Raw genomic sequence first — 16,386 nt, forward strand, 5'->3', positions numbered from 1 at the left:
CAAGTATTTCTGTGGATTGTCTCATTTAAAGAAAACAGTGCTCCTTTCATAATACTCAAGGGGCATAACTGAGCAACATACCTCTTCTAAACAATCTTCTGGATGCTCAGCTGGAGTAAGTTTGTGTTACAATAGCTCCTTAACTTGATGAATTTGGTGCTATGCACTTAATGTTTTTCACACATGAACATATGACCATCAAAATAGCTGAGAACTCTGCCTCTAGCAGTTATTCTGATGAGTCAGGTAACAGGATTTTAAGAGGAGTTTTGTAAAACTATTTGCAAAACTGTCAACTTATCCATAAGACATGGCACAGACTATGTATTCTGACAGCAACTTCTGGGCATTTTTTTTTTAACTCAGAAAACTGCTTTTGGAACTTACCTGACTCTGCAACTTCTGCAATGGGCACGCCTTGTTCATAAGCCATAAATCCAAGAACTGAAAAGATAGCAAAACCAGCAACAAAGCTTGTGCCACTGTTCAAGCAGCAGAGCATGATGCAGTCTCTGAAAATATAAATAAAAAACAGTGTAGTTGATCTCCAGAGCCTGGGTTTCTTTCATCTGCTGAGCCATAGGACTCATAGCAGAACCCCAAGCTGCAGGAATGGACATTAAGTTGCTCATTAACAGTAAGCTCCCAACTGATATTATGCCTGAGAGGAAATCAGTCAGGCGTAAGCATTTGCAGGAAGGTGCCATCATAATACCCTCGCTTGTGTTTTAACTGATTCAATTACCAACCTGTTGCTACTCACTTACTGTTTTCCAATAGAATCTTTAAAAAACATGAAAAAATACCATAAGAATGGTGTTAAAAAACATTTTTTCTACAGTAGTTGTAATAATGTATTCTAGAGGATATGAACTTATTTACAAACTATATAAAAATAGTAGTACTTTGTTTCCTGGAAAGAAGTCCTATCTTCGGATCTTAGTTAATTCTATTCCAATTACAGTGTATTGGCAATATATATCCATATAAAACTCCAGTTTGGTTCATAAACTTTTTTTAAGAAGCTATAGTAATGAAAAGCACCATACATAATCTAAGTAGTGTGTACATGCCTAAAAATGTGCCTAACAAGTAGGCAAAGACAGTGCAGGGACAGTGATCTCTCAGACCTATGTATCTTACACATCAAACAATGACAATTACAAGGCTGAGCTGAGGAAATGTTTCTTTCCCCAGATTGGAAATGTCACAATACTAAATTACTTAAAAAAAAAAAAAAAAAAAGGGAAAATACTCTTGCAGAAAGGTGCGACCTTTCCCCAGAGCTCCGTGAAATATCATTGTTCACGCCGCTTTCAGGCAGCGCTTCGGGCTTGACAGATGGTGAGGTAGGAATGATCTATCATGACAGGCAGGCTTTTAAAACTGTTTGCTGTGAGAGATACTTGCGTACTTGAGAAAATAATAAGCTAATGTAGATGCCTGCAAGTAAATCAGGGTTCTAAACCACTGAAACACCAGGCAAGCCTGTAGTTCTGCCAGGGCTGTACCTTAGTCTCGTTTACTCCCATCCTACTACAGCTCCGAAGCACATTTTTGTGCAAGCTATCTACGGCAAGAACTGCCTCTGTAAAATCCAACAGGTTCTGAATCCAAATCCTCAGTAACAATTCCAATCTTTGTCACAGACGTGTAGTGACTTTTTGAGATTCAGAGACAATTCATATTTTTGAATTCCGAGCATATATTCCACAAAACTCCTTTGGCAAACTCTCTGTCCTGCTGCTTGTTTTGTGTGTTGTTTTTATCCTGTAACTTTATCTCGTATATTAAGTTGAAAGTGATGTGAACATTCCAGCATCTCATTCCTTCCCTAACGAGTCCTGCACTGTTGCCACCTCTGTTCAAAGTTCCCCCTGTTCCTGCCGCTGACTCGCTGCAGCGCTGGGCACACATATTCCCAACGGAGGACCAGGGTGTACGTGGCCATTCTGCAAAGGGATCAGCTCAACTATGGCCACTGGGCTACGGGAGGCTTTAGTTCGCTCATTACCTTATCTACAGTTGATTTTAACTACTGTTTTGAGAATGGCTTGATGTTTTCAGAACCATTTCATAGTAAAAAAAAATCTGCATGGCACATCATCTATAATAAAGTACCAAAATCTGTCCAGAAATAGAAAAGAATGAATGCGCGCATTTGTAGATCAAGACTCGAACATGGAGAAGTCTGGTGACATTCACACTTTCATGCATGGGCTCTCTCTAACACTGTTCATTAGCAAGGGTAAATAGGTCCCTTAAAATACTTTCTGAAAATTCTGAAAATGCTCATAATTCTAACCTGTTATTTATTTGCTTTTCATAAGAAATTGTTTCCTGCAGTTCTGCACAGCCACGCGAGTTATACACCTTGGCAGCTTTAAAGAAAAACAACAATCTAAAAGAAAGCAACCAGGAGCACGGAGTTCTTTGTGCTTTGCTGAGAAATAAAAAAAAGATCATCTTCTGAACCATTCTTCTCAGTGTCTTTCAGCACTAAAGTAGCTCTGGAGAGATTCTTACCCCAGCCTATCTCACCTAAGGAACTGGTGAGTTCAGTGCCGAGAAATCAAAACAAAGTGTGATGAAACCCTTTCGATAAGTGATGTCAGAAAGATGTTGGGTTTAATCCATTGCGGGGGGAAAAAAGGAGATACTACTGTGGTGGGACGGACCTGGCGGCTCACCAGTCGTATGATGCCTCCGTTTGGAACAGTCTGTTTTCTGCAGATAAGATTCATTTTAGGCAGTTCTCAGGCTTCAACAGGCTTTAAATACCGTCTGAACAAAAAGGTTTTTTTTTCTGGTGGAGGGTGTGGTACCAGCCATTGAGAGCTGCTGCTTCCTAATCATGAGCAAAAGGCTTGAGGTGGAGACACAACGTCCCCTGTGCACCTCCAGAGCCCCTGGCAGTTTCTGCTGCTGCCTCTCGAAGGCAGGTCCTAGGGCCGGGCTGGGGGGGTTTAAGCTGGACAACGCTGCACCACTAGACCAGCCCCGAGAGAAAAACCATTCCTCCCCTGGCACGGAGGGCCCACAGACCACAGCACAGACACGTAAGGGCAGGCATGCACCTCCCCAAGGAACCGGGCAGAAGCGAACCCAGGGGGATTCTCACCGCCTCCAGCCGGTGAGGTACCTGTTCTCAGTAACACAGCCACAGCTCCAGCATTTGCTTCCTCAGACCGTCACAGACTGAACACTCAGTTCTCTGGGGTCCTCACAGTGTTTCCTGTCCTAATAAAAATATAACCTCCGATTTTAATTTCCATCCTTCCTTTTTCTTTGGAGGAATTCTACTAACCCCTCAACTCCTTCTGGTTTTTTCCCTTAGACAGAAGTGTGTAACCTGCAGTTCAGTCTTTTTTCTCCTCCTCTGGGAAGGAAAACTGAAAGTGGGATCTGGGTCCATTGATTGTGAAAACCATGAATTTTAAAACACAAATGCTCAAGAACCACTGGAAGGAGAACATGAAGATTATCTAACTTTCCACTAACTTTTAATAAGCATCCTTGGTAGGAAGGAATCAGAGCCTGACTGAAGCCCAAACTGATTTCAAATGAAAGGAATACTTCAGATTTTTAGGAAAATTTCACATTCTTCCGAATTAATGTCTTGCCAGTCACTTGAATAATTCAAGACATGCATCCCTTATCCTCCCCCTGCCTGACAGGCAGGATGCTGCTGAAAATTCATTCTGCCTTCTTTAGGGAGCTGCTTTGATTAAAGAGAAGGGCCCACAGAGCCTTTTGCATCCCTCTGATTACTTCCTTGCCATTATGGATTCCCTCGAGACCAATTCCCATTCCTTTTTTCCTCTTGGACTAGAAGTTTGATAAAAGACACATCTTCATTTCTTAAAAGTTCTGTCCATTTGTTGACAGTGTGTGAAATTACTCATTTATCTTCCGTACCACAGCGGCAACATGGCAGCTAACTCCTGATTTGTACAAGTTGCAATTGTTTTATTTGGTCTGTAGAAAGTTTTTAAATGAAGATGCTGAAACCATGTATGGTTCTAGATTATTTCTTAGGAAATGGTCAGGTTTCTGCAGTGCCTGAGTGGCTGGTCCAAGTTACATGTGTTATACAACATCCATAGGATAAAGCACAATTAACTGCTTAGTGAGTTACACATTCATAATTAGTGCAGAATTAATTGGGTATTAATGGGGCTCACACATAACAGTTGTCCTGCTGAGGTGCAGCCCCGAGCACAAAGGAGTGGTGTGAAACCCAGCGGCATTTCGCCGGGTGGTCAACTGTGCCGTGCCCGGCAGGGAGCCGCACCAGTTCTGCCAAGCCACAGCACATGAAGCAGGAACAAGAACATTTCCCTCCTGTCTGCTGGGGTTGTCTGAAACGAATCCATCCCTTCAGGTCTGAATGGATTAGGAATTCGTATCTTGCTAAAAATTAGAGGAAACATCAGTACACCTTTCTTTTCTTTATATGGGGAAAACATTGCCTGCTGATGGTGCTGCCAGTACATTCATCACTTTTGATATAAACTGTTGTAAATCCAGGGAGGATCTGTATGAATGTATTACAACAAAAGATAAGTAAAGATAATAAAAATTCGTTTCCTATTAAAAGGCGTGAAGTGACTTGTTTGCAAATCATTTATAACGTTAAGGAAATAGATCAGGTTGCTAATAAGAAAAACCCATATGCAGTTTAGATTTTCCCATTTCCCACTGAAATACCTCATATCATTATTTTCCACTGCAACTTTCCCTTTGAAAAAATATTTTAGCAAAACAGAGTGCAAAAAGAGTGGAAGTAGATGTTACAATCAGACAACGCACTGCGGGTATTGTGAGAGGCAAATTCATGGCTTGATTTTAATTTTTTGAAGTACTAATTAGAATACAAATCTAATTCTGTTTTCCACTGCACAGCTGCTTTATATGTCTTGCTCTGTTAACAGCCCTGTTTAACTCAGCCGCTTTTCTGCAGTTAACTTCTGTCCTACTCCGTTCCTCAGATTCCTTGAGAACCATACTTCGGGACACAATAAAATCTGACCTATTCAGGAAATCTGTGAAAACATTTTTTTAGAGGAACTGTGAATCTTGGATTCAGTAAAAAGTATTTTGTTGCAGCATCTTGCTCGGGAGCTCTCAAAGACAGCTACTGATGGGTTTTACCGGCTGTGCTGCTAGGGTCAGAGGGAAAGGAAAATTACATGAGCTCTCTGATCACACATCAAATCTCCTGCTTTTTGTAATGAGTTACAAAACCACAGTAAAAAGATCGCTGCGGTCCTTGAGGCAGTGGCAGAATAGCTCCTAGATGGGATGCAACTGGAAAGCAATAAAATTAAATAAGAGAGAAATGGGGCAGCACCTTTGTTAAAGCATCCCTTATGCTAATTAGGGCAAACTTATTACCCACTGTTCTGTAGAGGCATTCATTACCCACTGCTGGGGTATCTTTTGTCATTATTCTGAAAATTATGTCAGTCAGCACTGAAGGTTTTAGGGGACTCGCACTACTTTACAGCAAAACATTTGGAATTTCGGCTGTCACAGCCAGGCAAAAAAGTAATTTATGTTGCTGCTAAGTTACTTTGCATATTTAGATGGCAAAGTACCCTTAGCTGCTGCTGAATAGCTTTGCAGATGTTCAGGTGGTGGACACACTCACGTGTCTATGGTTTCCAGTATCCCAGTTCCCTCGCTGGAGGGCCCTACTGGTTGGTGTTTCTCTGACAGAAGAGGAAATTGTTGCCAAGATGTTCAAAGAAGACATTTCCTAAAACTGTCTCCTGAACTCCCCAAGTAAAACTGTAATTCAGAATTTAAATAGTTACACTTTGAGGGGTTTGAGGATGGTGTCTTTGGGGTTCTTTGCTTTTGGACAGTATTGTTTCCTTTGTTGAAAAATGAAATTTTAGTTCTCTGTCTGGAGACCATAATGGAGTCAGTACAATCAAACTGTCATTTACTGTCTTGTATTAAAGGCTGTTGAATAGTAGGAAAACTAATTCAATAACTCCTGATGCCAGAAGAAAAAAGTAGTGCTCATATTCCTGCCCAAGCCAGTAAAATGGAACGAGGATCTTGTGTGAGTCATATCCTTTCGACATTGATTCAGGGAAGATTGAAACTTACTGAAGTCATTAGCAATTTTCTTACTGATTTCTATAAAGATAAGCAATGAAATGTGATCCATTTCTACTGTGCTTTAGCTAGGAGCAAGTAGACTGTGGGAAAAAGCAACATTCAGAGCATAGACCGAACTCAGGTGAGTTTTAATAACAGTTTTTTGTAGGAATTCTTTTAAAGCAGATATACGTTACATAGTCAAATATTACACATGTATGCAATTATACTTGTATGAAATGCTGTATATTATACATGCAGCTGTGTATACCTGTGTGTACTGAGTAGCTTGTGGCTGTGCAAGGGTCAGATATGATCAAAATGGATGAAAACGCCAAATTTTGGAAAGAGTTCCTCTGAAGCAATTATAAGAAAGATGATCAGAGGGCTGGAGCAGCTCTCCTGTGCAGACAGGCTGAGAAAGATGGGGTTGCTCAGCCTGGAGAAGGAAAGGCTCCGGGGAGACCTTGTAGCACCTGCCAGTACCCCAGGGGGCTTGTAAGGAAGATGGGGACAGACTTCTTACTAGGGCCTGTAGCAACAGGACAAGGGAGAATGGTTTTAAATTAAAAGAGGGCATGTTTAGATGAGATATTAGGAACAAATTCTTCACTGTGAGGGTGGTGAGGTGCTGGCACGGGCTGCCCAGAGCAGCTGTGGGTGCCCCGACCCTGGCAGTGCCCAAGGCCAGGCTGGACGGGGCTGGGAGCAGCCTGGGCTGGGGGGAGGTGGCCCTGCCCAGGGCAGGGGGTGGAACTGGGTGATCTTTAAGGTCCCTTCCAGCCCAAACCAGCCTGGGGTTCTACAAATCTATGATTATAGATCTCTCTCCTACAAACACATGTGCATGTGCTTATGATTACTCATGCAAATACCTAAAGGAAAAGGGAAGTACTTCCCAGTGAAGCTAAGCACGTGGACACGTCCATTGGTGAAACTAAATGTAAAAATAAAGCATGGAAGGTATTACCTGTAGCAGTTATTATTATAGTTGTTGTAACTTCCCAGGGCTGTCAAGCACCCCAAGCAGATCGCGTAAGAGAAAAATATCTGTGTGCCGGCATCCACCCACACCTGCAGACAAAAGAAATGGAGTGGTTAAAAAAGGTCAGGAAGGAAATCACCTTTATGCATATATTTGCTGCAGATTTGCAGAAGCAACTGTATAGGGTATTTGGGACACCTTTTATAAGTCACAACCTTAAAAAAAATACACTGTGACTTAAATTCCCCCCTCCTTCCCAGTGGTATAAACAAGGAGTAACTCAGCTGGTCTTTACAGGTTCAACCTAATCAAAGTAGAAATAGAGACAGAATTTCTCAAGAACAACCTCACCCAGTATAAATTCTTTAATGGTTTTATTAAACTACAATGTGTTAGAAATTGGAATCTAAACAGAATCATCTGCATTCATCTAATTCACATTTGATAAGTATTTATTCAAATTTAAAAGTTTAGTGTGAAAAAATACTCTAAACACAAAATATGCCCTTCATAGATAATATACAAATTAAGCTGGGGAAAGAGAAGAAACAATTTATCCATGCAAAGGTGTTTCTTGAGCAGTACATAATGGCCCCAGTTAGGCATGAGGACATGTTTTTTCTGGTCACTGTACAATTAATAAATGAAAGTTCTGTAAAGCTTAACAACTAAGTAGCTTTATACTATCATTATGGTAACATTTGTATCCTAAAGTGAAAAAAAATTATAGTCTAAATCAGAGGGGAGGGGGAAAAAAAAAAAAAAAAAAAAAAAAGGAAGCATGAGCTGATACAGTGAGATTATTCTCCTCACAGCAATCTCAGAACACTAATATAAAATGCAAATTTTTTTACTTTAAATATACTCCCAACAAAACAGTTCATTTTGTTCAGCAAGAGTCTGTATGTGTTATTACTGGAGGTAAATACATTCTTTTAACTCCTGCTTTTGCCATGAGAGCCATGTGAAGAACCCACATCTACCCAGCTAGACTATTCTTTCCAATCCAGTAAATTCTGACTCCTGGTTTTCTGGGATAAATGAGCTCTGTATGTTTGGGTTTTTTAAAGCAGAGCAACCAAAGTGCTTTTCAGAGAAGTAACAAAACACTGACTACATAACCAGAAGTAATAACTCCGTAGCCATTAGCTACTCTGAGACAGGGAAGAGGTAATACAGATAATTATTCCATGACTAATAATAGCAATAGTAATAATTGTAATCAAATACTCATAAATACATGAAGGGGATGTATTTGTCTTACATGCGATCAAGTGAGACCTCAGTCTCTGCAGTTGTTGAGAGTGTTTCTGTTTAGGAGTAACATTAAGATCACATTTGATTTACATCAGTGGCTTAAATGCTTTCACTGCTGTCATACTGAATAAGACACAGCTGGTTACATCTCGAAGTTTCACCACTTGGTAAGGAAAGAACCGCACCAAGAAAGCCTTTTGACAGACAGGCTCTTTAACAAGATCAGAAGCTCCCAAAAAGCTGCAAGTAGCATAGGTCAACTGAAAATGCACGGTCTTCTTAAGCACAAACAAAAGCTAGGAAACTGGATCAGGACATGCAGAATCTGCGGTTTCCTTCCATTTCAGTTTTTGCACAACCTACTGTTGCAATGCATTGTATAGCACTTAGACAAGCAACAGCCTTTCCTGTTGGCATACGCCAGCTCCACAGAAGTCTGATTATTCCCTGTACAGCAAGTCCTAGGGGAAATCGGGGCAAAGAAGAATTGTACTCTGAAGTGAGAACCTCCAGAGCTGCTTGAGAAGCGGAACAGAGAGCATATCCCTCTGGAGGTCCCGTGTACCTAGTTAGAAAAACGGATAAAATTCTGGCCATAAGTGATATTATTTCCTTCAAAGAAGTCTCCTCTAAAGACCGTGACATCTGAGTGATTCACCACAAAAAGTCACAAATACTTTATGAGAAACATGCTCTGTAAGCAAAAGTTGAATCAGAGTGAAGAGCCCTTTGTTTTTGTTGCACTATATGACATCAACCTAGAAATTCCATCAGAACCGCTGTTAATGTTTGAACAGGAAGGAAGGAATGTTATTTACTGAATGGAGTAACAGAATCAGCACAGCTTCTTTTGGGTTCCGTACTCAGGGAACCAGTGACATTTAATTTGTGATGACCATTAATATTTCAATTGCAGGTTTCTGAAATGGCAAAAACATCTACCACTGATCGAGGAAGTGGCAAATAGGGAATTAAAGGTAGAAACCACAGGCAGATTTTGGGTAGCTGGAAAAAACATGAGAGATGGGCAAACTGTTGCATGTTTGTCACAAGTCTAGACATGTCACCATGTTACAGCTATGCAGTTGATATTACAGACCAGTTCTTCACGTTCCTGCCCCAACAGCCAGTGACCATTGGACATTTAGCGTCAGACTGCAGTACTTGTTTGTAGCTGGAGAATTTGTTGAGGTACACAAATGGTTTATTAGTCTAAGTCACACCCAGGCTTAGTCGGTCATAAACTGTACCTCAGGGGAAGTTGTTCTCATTAAAACTTCTAGTGGGTGCTGATGGGCTTTTGTAGATACCACCCACCAACCCAGGTGTCAGCTATCTGGCTTACGGCAACAAAAGCATCATGGATTATTTCTGAGTGCTAAATTTGCAGCGTCTGGCTTAGACTAGAAGTTGTAACATTTTCCAAGTACATGGAACAAATGTAGCACAATGCTGCAGAACAATGAAATACTGAAGGATAGAGACAAAGAAAACACTGCCAGTAAGCTGCAAACCAAGGGTTCTGGAGCCAGCAGCTGGTGAAAGGCTGGGACAAAAGGAGTACGCTTTTTTTCTGAAATGAGATAGGACTTGATACGTTTCTGGCATAAGTAAATTCCAGAGGAAAGGACGTGTACCAGAAAACATCCTGTTCATGCTTTATAAACTTTGCACCTTGAAAAATCTTTTGGTTAGAAATAATTAAGTCAATTTAGTGGTATGCACTCATAAATTTGGAGATTGAAAATGCCTTATAGTTTTCTATTAGCTCCTACTTTAAAAGATGGAACTAAGTTTTTCTTCTTACTTTTCTTTTATCTCGTGTTTAAAATGTTTCCATGCCAAAACAAGATTAAACCTAAAGCACAAAACCTTTGTTTATTATACCTTAAAATTTTAAAAATCCAAATATAAAAAAAAGACAGAACCTCTATACCTATTGTGCTCCCATTTTTGCACCCATTTTGCACCATTGCAACCACTGCCCGGCCATGCTAGGCTCAGCACTACTTCAGAATGAGGAGAATGCTCAGAGCACAGGAGCACCCCCACTGCTCTGACTCCTGCACGGGAATAATTCCTGCTGGCTACGAAGAAGGGGCTGTTCAATGAGTCCATGAGATGAAGCTCTGTTTCCAAAGGGAGAAGATAAATCAAACAAGCCTCAACTCTGTGGCACTGCCTGCTTTCTCCAAGTAGAAATGAGGCACGACAGTGAGAGACTGAGAGTCTCTCTGCTTCCCATTTTCCGAGTGGGAAGGGAAACAGGCAGAGCTGTCTGTGCCCTGATCCCCGTTTTGAGGATTTCTCACACTTCTCTGATTCACACCATTAGCTCACAAGTGTGGTCTCAGCTGCGTCCTGCTGATACCTAACTTATGTTGGTACAAACACAATTCCACAAAATGGAATAAACAAGAACGTTCTTTACTAAAAACAGAAAGCACTTTTTTTTGCAAAGTCCAGCTCTCAAAAGCTAGCAATACCTAGATATTAAGTCTGCCTGGGTAATCTTAATTTGACCTTCTTGTGTTTAGGTCTAGGACACAATCTTCTTTTACATGACTATTCATCTCTCTGCCCAGGGAGATGAATTGAGCTCGTCAAACAGAGAATCCTGTTGTCTGGAGGATCCTTTGCCTCTTTTGTTGCCGTGACTGTACCGCACGTAATGAATGAAGAAGCATAAAGAAGAAGGGGGATGTGCTGTAGTGAAGACAACAGAATACTGCTCTAGAGAATTAGGTTCTTTTCATGCCTCTGCTATAAAGTTTCTATGTGACATTATGTCCATAAATCACTCAAACCAACCCTTTCTCAAATGTTCATTAACTGGGTAATCCTCATTTAATGGGTGCCTGAAGTGAAGTACAAAATTACTGAGCATTCACAGTTGCAACTAAGGTGAATGAAAGACATGTCTGGAACAAGCGGAAAAAACCCACAGTATAAAAAGCCAGGTCTACAACTTCGGATTTTAAATCCCCAAAAGACCAACGGCGTCTCGGTTTAGCTTCACTATATATCACCCTGTATCAGTGAGATGGGGTTATGCCATACATTGAAAACAAAATAACTGAGGTTTATGAAGCATGTGGACAGTGCAGAAATAAGTCACTTTGAAAGGCTGAGGCATTTTTTGTGATGAACAAGGTCTGAACAATATGCAGTATATTTACAGGGCCAAGCAACGCGTGAAAAGTCTGAAACAAAATGTTGCATAACTGTCCTGAAATGAGCTTAGCTGGAGCTGTGCCTGAATAAGGCAGAGGCCTTGGGGGAAACCTGTTATGTGTTGAAATTGATTATTTCCATAATGCATGGAATAAAAAAGAACATTGCTTACCTGAAGGACTAACATTAGATTCCAGGTTTTTCTCTAACTGTGTACCTTCCCTTCACTCCCCATATTCTCTGTATATATTTTCTATACACTGCTACACAGCTATTATGGAATCTTCCCGTGACTGCAGGAAATATAGGATAAACTGACTGGCACTTCCACAAACCTTTTGAGTCATGACAAACAGCTGAATGTAACTCATAAGGTGTAAAATTGTTTCATGGCTGGGGAACATGCAGCTATTTTCAGCCTGACCCTCCTGAAAGACATGTCGTTCAAAAAAATATATGTTGTCACCTGAAAAGCTTCCTTTTACACCTCAGCTAAAGGAAGCTATTAATGAAATGTCACTATTCTGCCGTGTTGTGCGTATCTCTAGGAGGAATGCAAGGTGCCTAAAATGCATGTTGAGGACATTTTGAGCCGAAGTGGGAGCGGTCTGTTAAAAATGTGATACTTGGAAATCATGTTTGTGGCAGGTTACATGTTCAAACCCACAGCCAAGCATCTCACCCCTCAGCACCTGGGCCCTGGAGGAAGGCAGGACCTGGTCACCTACATTGCCTCTGCCTGTGAGGATCAAGTCTGTGGGCTGAGTAGAGAAGCTCTTGGGACAAACACCAGTTTATGGTTTAATTATTCAGTTTGTTGCTCAGATACTGGTAAAAAAGCAGAAAAGCAAACAAAAGAGAATATGATTTTTCATAAACGGCCCAGTGCAGCACTAAATCACCTCAGCCACTCCCTATGCTTATTCCTAGTTCAAATACCCATTGTGCTGTGTGCGTACCTGTACATCTTCACAAGCACCCTGCACGTGGTAACAGCGGCCCTCTAACTGTTGACTCACAGATCTACCATGATTGAAAGGTGATTTTTTTTCCCTCTACTTTAAGTCAACAGATGAGAATAACCAAAGTGTAACACTAGTGCTATTGTCACAGCAGCATGAAGTAGGGAAGACCATACATGGGCCTGAACGATACGATGGAATTTAATACCAAAAAACCCCAGAAAAGCTCTAAAGAGCAGGCAGTGTCAACACAATAAAGTGTATGCCTAATGACACACAAGGAAAAGTAACAAATATGACTAAAGCTATGACAGAGTAAGGCTCATGGCATTTTTCCAGATGGGAACCCGGTACCGTCATTGTCATTACAACTGGTGCTGACCTAAGGGCTGTATGTCACCTAGCGCAGGGAGGTGCCATGATCTCCTCCCAGTGGCACTGCTCTCACACGTACAGAACCAACAAGCACGTTGAGGTAGTAGCTGTGGGTTCTTGATACTAGTCTGGACTGACACGTAGGCTTTAGGTGCCTGTGTATTCCAGTTTCAGAGACTGGTGGTGTGTGTAAAGAAAAACACACGTCACTCTTTCTTTTTTTGCAGTCTTCTAAATGATATTTCACAGATTTCTTAATGGTACTGAATCACTGTGATACCTTGCTCCAGGTGAAGGGTTCAGAGAGTTTTCAATGTAATGTCTCATCTAAAAGGACCGCAACATCCATGTTTCTCCGTACATAATTAGGACAACAATCAAGCACTGTGAGGATTCTTCCATTAAACAAAATGTGTATATTGTTTATCTGTCTTTCCATGGCCTCTCCTGTTGTCTACAGTTAACAGATCTGTTAAAAATGATAAACATGTAAGGGCTCCTACTATTTGTACCCACACACTTAAGTTTGCTTCCTTGAGTGTTTCTATTAAAATCAAGGGAATTGATTTCACATTAGTGTCTGAGTACTGGCTGAAATATGCATCCCAGTGGTGTAGTTCCATAAATGCACTTTTTTTTTACATTCTTAACAGTGAGATTGAACCACCTCTTCAGCTGCAAAGCTCAAAGCATCCTTAAACACAGAGTGGTTAATGACAATTCCATGATGAAACACTCTGTCTGAGAATATGGTCTCATAGGCCAGTTAAATGCTGTGCTCACTCTTTAAAACATGATGTTCCAAATGTTGATAATAATTTATTTTCCATTTTGTTATCAGAGAATAAGCAATCACTTTAGAATTTTATTTTAATTTGAATTATTCTCTACTTTTTGATGAATCTCAGCAGTGTTTGTATTTTAAAAAGCAGTGTGCCTTTGGTTTCAAATATAGGCTTTGCTGTCAGGATATAATAAATGAATTTCAAGGTAAAGGCATAGAACAGTTGCAGATTTTTATAACAGGAAGAATGCTTGAATCAAATAACCTGTTGCCAAATAGACTTGAAAAGAGCATTACTGGAGTTTAAGTCCCACATGTCATGACAAGTTTAATGTTCATGTGCCAGTGTCCATCACAATATGTGGGGAGGGTGTGGAAAACGTCAAAAAAATCACGTCAGCTACAGAACTTCTCTAGCTGTACTAGAGCACAAGGTTTAGCATTTTCAAGTTGGCTTCTAAAGCCCATGCTTTGTGAGACTATATTCATAAAGCACCCAACCCAGCTGGGAGCCAGCTAACCTACCTGGATATTTCATGTACTGTAAAAGGCAGACAAATTCAATAAATGGAGAAGGCCACAAAGGACTAAATGAAGATCAGAGGAAAAACGAACAAAAAACCCCAAAAGAACAACCCAAACAGAAATCCATGTGCAATGTAGAAAAAAAGAAAAGAAGATGGACAGCAAACAGAGACTGAAAACCAGTCATGGAGTTCGCACAGGGTGGTCAGGGTAAAGATCTTAGCTTTGTAGGAAAAAAATACTGTACCTTCTTTCATTACTATATAGGTTTAGATGTGACAGGACTATAAGAACCTGCAGGCATGGTTTAGTGGTGGGCTTGGCAGTCCTGGGTGAACCGCTGGCCTTGATGATCTGAAAGGTCTTTTCCTACCTAAATGATTCTACGATTCTATAAAAATGTTGAGTCTTAACCCACTGCAGACATGCAGGAATTAACCACGTGCGTAATTATGAGCACTAATAGAAGCTTTTGGAGAATCAAACTACTTCAAAAGAATCTGCCAGCCAGCACCCCAACACAGGCTTCCTTCCCCCCCGGTCAGACAGAGCGTCTACGGGACTGCGGCCTTCAGCAATGGCAGCTGCACTGCCACAACAGCTCGGAACAGGTCCAATACTTTCTGACATAAAACTGTAGGAAACCCCAAAATATATGCTTAGCAAGATATGATGAAAAAAATGCAGTTTCTAATGATTTGGGGGAAAAGCCAAAGTCCCTATTTCACCCCGTCCTTTCACCTCAGATAGTCTAAGTACTTCTTTTCTATCAGTTCATCATCAAACCCTGTTTTCAGTTACTAGCTAACATACCCGACTGAACAGGAGATGAAATTGAAAACCAAGCTGACCCTTCTGCTGTAACCCCCAGAAAAACAGCAGGTGCTCACACCATGAACCTACAACTCGGAGGACAACTGGACAGACAGGTGCTACCAAGATACTCTGACCTTGTTGTGGGGCCAGACTGGAACCTTTCTCTCATCTGGTAACGCACCTTGGCTTCACACTGACACTACCAAAGAGATGCGATACACGTGAACACGTGGTACATGTGAAACGAACCTACCTCAGCTATGTTAAACAAAACAAACCATGCTCAGACCTAACGGAATGCTTTTCCTGCAGCCAAATCCTGCCTGTGCTGAGGCTCCTGACGGTCACGGCGCTGCTGTAGCAAACAGAACAGGGCCACTGGACTCTGCTGCTCAGAATAATACTCCAATATTAAGAACACAGAGCACATACTCTCTGTCACAAGGAAGTACCATATAGCCTGAAGTTTCCTAGGCAGGGAGCTTTAACATTTTTTTATTTACAAGACTGATTTTTCCAGTCTTAGTTCCTATGTCTCAAATAAATACAATCATTAATTTCTGAAGATACTAGGAAACTAAGGTTTATTCTACTGATTGAGGTGTGCCTACACAGTGTAGGTTAATGTGCAACTATAAGAATAATTTCCAGAACATTTCTTAAATTGCCATTTATTACATTCCTCAGTTAAATTTTAATATATTTATGAATGTATCTTCTAAGAAAAATGCTAAAATAGGCAGTAGCAGAGGACTGAGCATTCTACCTCTGATTTTATTCCAGTTAAAGTAATTTTTTTTCCAGCCTTCTCATTACGAAGAACATTCAACACCATCACAAACTATTATGTTTGGCTGGTAGCAGAGAACACCAGGAGAAGCAGACTGCTGTATAGGCTGGGTATATATATGTATCACTGGATACACTGGAAAGAAAGCAACAAAGTGTATGTGTGGCTTTTTTTTCTTTTTTTTTTTTTTTTAACACTTTCTGTGTTCCTCACACACGAAAGATGAAAAATGCTCTACATTCATATGACACCCCACAAGCAAAGACAGAGATTCATTTTGGGGTATTTTAGGTTTCATTGCAGAGTGCTTTGCTAAATGAATAGAGAAGAGGCTGGAGCATCTACATCTGCCCCGGAGGCCACGCTGAACAGCAACACGCAGTATCTTTAGACACCTAGGTTACACCTAGGTTATACCTAGGTCACTGCCATCAACTGAAATCTCTGTTTAAAGGCATAAAAAAAAGAATTAACTGGTTTTCATTTACTCTGTAATCACTCTCTTGTAATCAACTGATTTTTTGTCTTCAATAGCAGCTGGCACAAAAATCTGCTGAATGTCTGTGCTATGCAACTATGCAAAATACATATTTCAGTTCAAAGTACT

General features: G+C 40.7%; 1 protein-coding gene across 1 annotated transcript in view; it reads right to left on the reverse strand.

The window, feature by feature from the left end:
• The window catches only part of SLC6A11 (solute carrier family 6 member 11), a 106,443-nt gene that overhangs the window by 13,061 nt on the left and 76,996 nt on the right, over positions 1–16,386 (reverse strand). The window contains exons 8-9 of the mRNA XM_040592396.1: positions 7,082–7,185; positions 388–512 (exon numbers count right to left, since the gene is read on the reverse strand). Of these exons, the coding sequence (XP_040448330.1) occupies positions 388–512; positions 7,082–7,185 (229 nt within the window). The remainder of the gene's footprint in view (positions 1–387; positions 513–7,081; positions 7,186–16,386) is intronic.

Source organism: Falco naumanni, chromosome 4, assembly GCF_017639655.2.
Source record: "Falco naumanni isolate bFalNau1 chromosome 4, bFalNau1.pat, whole genome shotgun sequence".
NCBI lineage: Eukaryota > Metazoa > Chordata > Aves > Falconiformes > Falconidae > Falco > Falco naumanni.